The 7,949-nt window shown below is 46.0% G+C and overlaps 2 protein-coding genes and 1 non-coding gene across 3 annotated transcripts; 2 read left to right on the top strand and 1 right to left on the bottom strand.

Moving 5' to 3' along the window:
- LOC110752280 (uncharacterized) lies at positions 1–2,137 on the bottom strand. Its single transcript, XM_021952897.1, has 3 exons — positions 2,012–2,137; positions 1,219–1,872; positions 1–1,125 (listed from the first exon to the last, which is right to left on the bottom strand). The coding sequence occupies exons 1-3, from the start codon at positions 2,135–2,137 to the stop codon at positions 1–3; spliced, it is 1,905 nt and encodes a 634-aa protein (XP_021808589.1).
- On the top strand, positions 1,856–1,963 carry LOC148294255 (small nucleolar RNA R71). The gene has a single exon (XR_015836142.1). It is a non-coding gene; the product is annotated as a small nucleolar RNA R71 (small nucleolar RNA).
- A 4,506-nt stretch (positions 2,138–6,643) lies between the features above and the next one.
- LOC148294254 (uncharacterized) lies at positions 6,644–7,471 on the top strand. Its single transcript, XM_088253336.1, has one exon. The coding sequence runs from the start codon at positions 6,644–6,646 to the stop codon at positions 7,469–7,471; it is 828 nt and encodes a 275-aa protein (XP_088109462.1).
- Positions 7,472–7,949: the final 478 nt, after the last annotated feature.

The following is a 7,949-nucleotide window of genomic DNA, read 5'->3' as shown; positions in this document are numbered from 1 at the left end:
TCACCCGGGATCAGGAAGAGTGAAGGTCTCCTTTGGTTGATTGCAATTTTCTTCCAAGTATCTTTGCAAAGTGCCGGTTCGTACGGCAATGGTGATTGGGACGGCCTTTGTTTCCAATGAGTTCATCATTTCGAGCACGTGTGGCTCTTCTCCTACCTCTATCTCATGAACCAAACTTGCTTTGAGTGGATCTTTTGGGTTGTCCGCTATGAATTGTGGTCGAACAACATGATCTACTGCTTCTAAACGAAAACAATACTCCGAATCAATGGGATACTTGGTTGCATCAAAAACTTTGAATTCCACCTCTTGATCAACATCTCGTAGGATCAAAGAACCTTTTTCTATGTCAATTATCATTTTTCCCGTAATGAGAAATGGGCGGCCTAAAATAATTGGAGTGTCGACATCTTCTTCCATATCCAAAACTATGAAATCAGCTAGGAATATGAATTTATCCCCCTTCACTAGTACATCTTCAAGAATGCCGTGAGAATATGTAAGTGATCTATCCGCCATCTGCAAAGAAATATTAGTTTTCTTAATTTCCCCCAAACCAATTCTTTTAGCTACAGACAAAGGCATTAAATTAATACTAGAACCTAGATCACACAATGCTCTTTGAAAAGAAATAGTGCCAATGGTGCAAGGAATAGAAATATTAGTTCGCTTAGGTGGTAGTTGACTTTGTATTACTATGCTACACTCCTCTGTCAATTCCATCATCTCTGTATCTTCCAAACGTCTCTTTTTGCTTAAGATGTCCTTGATGAACTTTCCATAGTTTGGCATTTGGTCTAGTGCCTCACCAAATGGAATGGTAATTTGCAATTTCTTAAAAATTTCAAGAAATTTGGAGAATTGTGCATCCTTCTTATTTTTCTTCAGGCGTTGTGGGAAAGGAATCGGTGGAACATAGGATTTTGGGGTGAGATTTGTGGATGCTTGCTCATTGGTCTTCTCTTCCAAATTTATTGCCGTTGTTGCTGAATTTTCGGTGGAGCTTACGGCGGCAGGTCGACCATTTTCTTCAGCTTTTTCCGTATCTCTCAACTGCTGGTGGTGCTTTTCTACGTCCAAATCTACAGCAGTTTTGATGAGTCTCCCATTTCGAAGTGTGATTGCCTTCACATGTTCTTGAATTTTTGGATTAATCTCGGGTTGGCTTGGCCATACTCCTTAGTTTCTTCCACTCAATATCGTAGCTAGTTGGCCTACTTGCACCTCCAAGTTCCGAATAGAAGCGCTCTGATTCTGAAGTTGGGTTTTGGTTTCAGTCATGAATTGGGTGGTAGACATAGTTAACTGAGTAAGAGCATCTTCCAAATTTATTTTCTTCTCTTGAGGTGGAAAACCAGGTGGTGGTTTTTGTACGTTTTGAGTGGTGCTCCATGAAAAATTGGGGTGCCTTTGCCATCCCGGATTATATGTGTTGGAGAATGGATCATTGCCGGGACGTCTATAGGTATTCACCATGTTGGCTTGTTCTTGCAAACATTCTGGAAAATCAACTCCATAAGGACACGATATGGTGGCATGACCGGGAACAGCACAAATGGAGCAAATCTCTTGTGTGGGTACTCTACCATTCATAGCAAGCAAGGCATCCAATTTGCTGGTTATAGCGTCAACTTGCTCTTTAGAAGCAAAAGCATTAGAACTACCAATTTCATAAATTCCGGCACGCTTACCTCTTGTATCAGAATGCTGTGTTTCGATTGCTAGCGTATCAAACAAGGTTTGACATTCAGTTGGCGTCTTGTTTTTAATAGATCCACCTGCATAGTTATTCACTGCAGCCTTACTCGAAACGGTTAGTGCCTTGTAAAAAATACGCATGAGAACTAGAGTAGGCAAACCATGGTGAGGACACTGTATTAAAAAAATTATTGAAATGTTCCCACGCTTCTGAAAATGACTCATCAGCCTGTTGACTGAATTGCATGATTTTATCCCTTAGTGCGTCAGTTTTCTGGGTCGAAAAGAACTTCTCCAATAACTTTTTTTGAACCTCTGTCCAGCTAGTCAGTAATCCAGGCCTTAAGGAGTTTAGCCACATCTTTGCTTTATCTTTCAATGTGTAGGGAAAGATTTTCATCCTGAGACGTTCTTCGGTGACTCCCTCTGTCAAAGCCATGTTAGAAACCATGTTAAAAATATCTCTAATATGAGCTAAAGGATCTTCAGAACTTAATCCATGAAAAGAAGGCATCATATTAAAGTGAATATTTTTCAATTAATAATTCCTGGCAGCTACAGGGAGAACGATGCTTGAAGGTGATGTCGGAATTGTTGGGATATCAAGGTCTCCCATTGTTTCATTCAGTACAAGGGCCATCTCTTCTTCTTCTTGTTGATTCTTCTTTTCTTTGTCTTTTTTTTGTTTCCTAAGAATTGCTCGAAGTTTTGTTCAATCTCAGGTTCCAATTCAACTAGTTGGCTAGTTGAAGAACGGGTACCAGTCATTCACTATATGCTCAGAAACAAAGTTGTCGTACCTGCTGTTTACACCAAAAATAAACTGCCAATGAGAGCAAGACACGTGGAGGAAATTGGGCTTGGTCAGAGGCGCCCTCGGCACTCTACTTACCGATCTCTCCATTAGGGCAACGCCCTCACCTAGGACACGTGGCACGCTCCCAAGCGACGTCCACAGTCCCACATCAAAATTATCAACAAAATGCACACCTCCCAAGGCCTATAAAAGGAGACCAACTATCCCAAAATAGAGGTAATCAGAACTAACGGCATACAAGCCTATTTGATCTGTCAGTTGAACTTTCTATTCCCGAACTTACTTAAGCATCGGAGAGCCTTCGGCCGGTACCACACCGGTGCCCTAGGTCTTACTGTGCGTTTGCTCATATTGCATATCGCACAGTCTACCGAAGCATCAAGGATACCGAAGACATAAATTTACTAAGTTGACCCTCAAAGCTAGGAAACCACTTTTTGGCGTCAACAGTTTGGCGCCGTCTGTGGGAAACGATTAAACAAATCGACCCTTTATCCCGAACACATGGGGACCACTGAAAAAACTACGTTCGTACCGCGGGTGGGGATGCCGTTCGGCATGCCAAGCGGGGTTAGCCCCGCGCCAGCCCCATACACACCGGCAACTAATACCCCTGCGACCCAAGCCGCTGAAAACGCGGAGCTTTTAGCCCAAGTCGTGTCCCTTCGGCAGGACATGGCTAGGATGCAAGAACACAATACTCTCCTCTTGACCAGAGTGGAAGAAACACAACAGCTGCTGAACCAGCAGCAAACGCAAAATCTTCAGACCAATCGATCTTCCGAGAGCCTGCAAACTCCCCGTCGGCAGAAGAAGGGCAAGAAGGTGGCAAAGGCAACGCCTGCGCCGTCTAAACAATTGGTGGTCCCGGCACCAAAGAATAAGCCCCACATGCCGAAGAAGGTCTATACCGATTGCCGACACAGGCTGCTGGAGCGGGAAGTCGAACGGCAGTCCGAACGGCAGGAATCGCCGGTCAGGATCAATGCACGCCTAGACGATCCCCAACTGAGAAGCATGGGGAGGAAGTCTCCGATACGGAGGATACCGGTCCTGGAATCAACGGCAGAGTCTGACCGAGAATATGCTCCTTCCACCAATCGCTCATCGTCCTACCGTTCGGCAACGCCGACGAAATTCTCTGAAGTTAACCCTGCCAGGTCCCAGCAGCGATCGGTGCATCAAACGGCGGAGGAGATACCGGACGGGGACCCAGTCATCCACCTCCTCCTTCAAAGGGCACAGAAGATGGAGGACGATCGAACTCACTCTCAGGAGCCGGACTGGGGAAGGCTCCGGCCAGGACCCTTCACCGAGAGCATACGGCACTCACGGCAGGATAGGGACGTGCAGCCCCTACGCATAACCCCTTACACAGGGGTGGAGGACCCACTGACGCACCTCCATTCTTTCCAATCGGCAGTGGGGTGCCGAGGGCTAAGTGACGAAGGCATGTGCCTTCTGTTCCCTTCCTCACTCACAGAAGCAGCTCTAAATTGGTTCTACCAGTTGGAGCCAGGGACGGTCGATTCCTTCGACGAGCTGAAGCAAACCTTCCTGAACCACTTCATGATTCAGACAGACAGACTGTACTCTGCCGATGACCTGTATACCATCCGACAGAGAGATGACGAACCGTTGCGTGAGTATGTGATCGGTTCATAATTGTATATCATTTTGTACCCTTCTAGCTTATGATTTGGTTATGTTTTTGAGTTAAACTTGTGCTTTTAATCCTTTTTGTGTTTATCTTTCAGTTCATTGAGCTTTAGGTAATAATGATGGCTTTAGAGAGCATAATTCATGCAATTCAAGCATGTTAAGGCCTAATTTGGATGAATGGATGAAGAGCTTAAAGACAAACTCATTTTGGCTACAGCCCCCTGCCAGTCCAGTTCCGTAGGTCATATTGCAAGCTTTGTTTCAACACCCTACATAGCTCGAATGAGGCCACATTCTTCATGAAAGTTGTTCCAATTGGTGTGTACTATAACATATCCAAAATTCAGCCCCATTGGATAAATCTGGAGTCCGTTACCTAGCAAACACAGAACCATGCTCAGGATGGATCTTATCAGCGTGGAAAATGAGTTAGCAATTTGTTTCGGCCTTAACTTCTTCCTCCGACCTTGGATTGGCCCAAATAACATATGGCTGGAAAGAAGACATTCGGAACTTCAATTTAGAGTGCTTAAAGTCTTAATTTGATGAAGAGAAGCCCAAGTTGTAAGGCCTTGAAGTTGCTGGTCATGCTGACCTCAGCATGTGCTGGTTGGATGCTTGGTCATGGTAAGCTAGGTATGAGCTATCATTTCTGGTTGGAAGCTTGGTCATGGTGACATGAAGATGAGCTAGGGCTGCTGGTGGGATCTATTGGTGAAGTGCATCAACCAATTCAAGATTTTCTAATACAAGTGCATCACCCAATTTAGATTTTCTAATACAAGTGCATCAACCATTTCAGATTTTATAAAACAAGTGTTGTATGCATTAGCCATATTGAATTCAGATTTTCACTTCCCCTAGGCCTATAAATAGGGAAGTTCTCTAAGCTTGTAAACACACCCCAAGGGGGGGAGCTCTCAAACACTTTTCTAGAGCTCCCTTCCCTTCTCTCCCTCAAATTCTCTTAGTTTTCCTTTCTAGTTCTCAATTCTAGCTTTCTTTAATGTTTTCTTAGTTGTAATTTATTTTTCTTGTAATGTACATTCTTTCTTAAGTATTCAAGTTTAATTAGTTTCCAAGTTTCAATTATGGTTTTTGTTCTTATTCATTATGCTTATAAGTTAATATGCTAGTTTGAATGATTGATCACCATTTAAGCTTGCATGTTAGCTATCTTGGTTTGAATTAAGAGTATACACCATGCTTTAATTCGAATTGAACTATGAATAGGAAGAGTATGTATGGACATTCGACAACAGGGATTAGATACATGCTTGGTTGTTTAAAATGTTCTTCTATGCTTAATGGGTTCCTAATGCTTAATTTTAGGTTAGACAACAAATGATCAAATTAGGGAATTAGGAACACAAGGTTATGACCACACACCATGGCTTAATCATACTTTAGCTAGAATCAATCCGTTAATCTAATTGAACTTGGGAACTTATTTGCTTGAGTTACTTATTTCTTTCTTCTTTGTTTTATGTTCTTTGTTTTTGTTTCTATTTTGTGTAGGGAAACTAAATTGGATCATTCAATCACCAATCCCTGTGGAATCGACCTCGCACTTACATATGCTATACTACCAACGGTTCGTGCACTTGCGAGTATCACAAGTTGAGGATGCAGCTTAATCCATTTTGGTGGAGCTAAATCTACGCAATAGTATGCCGCACGATTCAGCCATGAATACTCGAGATGTCCGGATACCGATGACAGGGCAGCCTACGGCACCTTCAAGAGTGGCCTACGGTCCTCACACTTTCGGTATCTGGTACACAGCAGCAATTGGCGTACGTACGATAAACTCATGAAACAAGCGGCAATCCACGCCAAAGCTGAATACTTCAACTCGAGGGCCGAGCCCACGGCTCGGCAGGGCGAACCCATACAGCATTCCTCCACGGTACAGGCATCGCCGTTTGCGCCAGCAGCGCAAACTGCTGGGTACCTCGAAAGCCACAAACACAAAGATGCCGGAAGCTCCCAAAAGGGGCATTCCAAGAAAAACAAGAGCAGGTACGGCAGGGACAACTACCGAGCTCCACTACCGGCACATAACCAGGGGACGGAGGTGTTTACCCTGCTCAATACCTCCTACGAAGCAGTGCTGATGAACGAAAATGAGATAATCCCGAAGCCAGCATTCCGAAAGCCCAGTCGGCAAGACGGCAGGGATACAGGGAAATTCTGCCGATACCACCAGCAGAACAGCCACAATACCGAGGACTGCATAAGCCTGCGAAAGATCGTCCAGCGGTTAATTCGGGAAGGCAAACTGGATCAATACGTAGCCAGGCCCCAGCAGGCGCCAGTACCGAACACCAACCGGCAGATCAACATGATCAGCACGATCAGCGGAGGCCTGACCCTGGCCGGGCATCCAACCGATCGATAAAGCAGTATGTCAGGGCGGCACAGTACCCCCAAGTCCTCGGCATTGAAAGTAGCCGCCACACAAAGATGCCGAAAGTCAGGTGGGAACCCATCACCTTCTCCGAGGAAGAAGAAGAAGGGATCATCTACCCACATAACGACCCTATGATCATTCGAGCCGAGATTGCCGAATTCGATGTTGGACGAATCCTGATCGACAATGGAAGTTCGGTAAACGTCATCTTCGCCGATGCATTCAAAGAACTTGGGATAGATGACAGCCAGGTCAATCGGCAACTTTCGCCTCTCCTAAGCTTTTCAGGAGACTTGGTCCAGCCCATCGGCAGTGTCAGTCTGCCAATTTCTTTCGGCACAGCCCCACGAAGGACCATGGTCTACGACCAGTTCCTTGTGGTGGACTGTCCTACGGCATACAACGTTATTGTCGGCCGAACAGCGCTCACGGCAATAAAAGCCCACTTGTCCCCCCACATGCTACTCATGAAGTTCCCAACCTGCTACGGCACGGGGGCAATCAGGGGCGATCAGTTGAGCGCTCGGAACTACTACGCCACAACATTGAAATCGGCAGCTCCCCACAAGCAAAAGGAAACCTTCACGGTCGCAGATTTGCCGAACGGCAATGAACCAGTGGACGATCCAAGGGAGGAAATGCCCACTCCAGTGGCACAACCTGCCGAAGATCTCGAAACGGTGGCGCTGGACGAGCGCCAGCCGGAACAGTGTGTAAGGATCGGTACCATGCTGAACGCCACCCTCCGTGCCGAATTCATCCAGTTCCTTCGGCAGAATTCGGAGGTCTTTGCCTGGTCCTACAACGACATGCCGGGAATATCCCCTGATATCATCAGCCACAAGCTGAGCATCTCGCCGACATTCAAACCTGTTAGGTAAAAGCGCCGATCCTATGATGCCGAACGGTACGAAGCCATGAAAAGCGAAGTGGACAAACTCATGACCATCGGCTTCATACGGGAAGCCATATACCCGGAATGGTTGGCCAACTCAGTCATGGTTCGGAAGGAAAAGGGTGGATGGCGAATGTGCCAGGACTACACCGACCTCAATAAGGCCTGCCCGAAGGTTAGCTTCCCGTTGCCACGCATCGATCAGCTGGTTAACGCCACTGCCGGTCATGAGCTGCTCAGCTTCATGGACGCATACTCTGGATATAACCAGATCTTCATGCACCTTGCCGACAGCGAACACACGGCGTTCATAACAGACAAAGGTCTGTATTGCTATAACGTCATGCCGTTCGGCTTGAAAAATGCGGAGGCAACCTATCAGAGACTGGTCAACCGAATCTTCGCCAAGCAGATCGGAAGCAACATGGAGGTCTACGTGGATGACATGCTAGTAAAGAGCCGAA

This window comes from Prunus avium, chromosome 5 (genome assembly GCF_965620075.1).
Source record: "Prunus avium chromosome 5, drPruAviu1.hap1.1, whole genome shotgun sequence".
NCBI classification, from domain to species: Eukaryota; Viridiplantae; Streptophyta; class Magnoliopsida; order Rosales; family Rosaceae; genus Prunus; species Prunus avium.
Note: the sequence above shows the minus strand (reverse complement) of the source record. Positions and strands in the feature narration are given on the sequence as shown.

Bases quoted from the DNA above. Each gene is read 5' to 3' on its own strand.
- LOC110752280 (XM_021952897.1), bottom strand. From the start codon at position 2,137: ATGGCTTTGACAGAGGGAGTCACCGAAGAACGTCTCAGGATGAAAATC. The intron at 1,873-2,011 runs GTTCAAAAAAAG...TTTTTAATACAG, and splicing joins TACTGACTAGCTGGACAGAG to TGTCCTCACCATGGTTTGCC. The intron at 1,126-1,218 runs GTAGGCCAACTA...GAACATGTGAAG, and splicing joins TTCGGAACTTGGAGGTGCAA to GCAATCACACTTCGAAATGG.
- LOC148294254 (XM_088253336.1), top strand. From the start codon at position 6,644: ATGCCGAAAGTCAGGTGGGAACCCATCACCTTCTCCGAGGAAGAAGAA.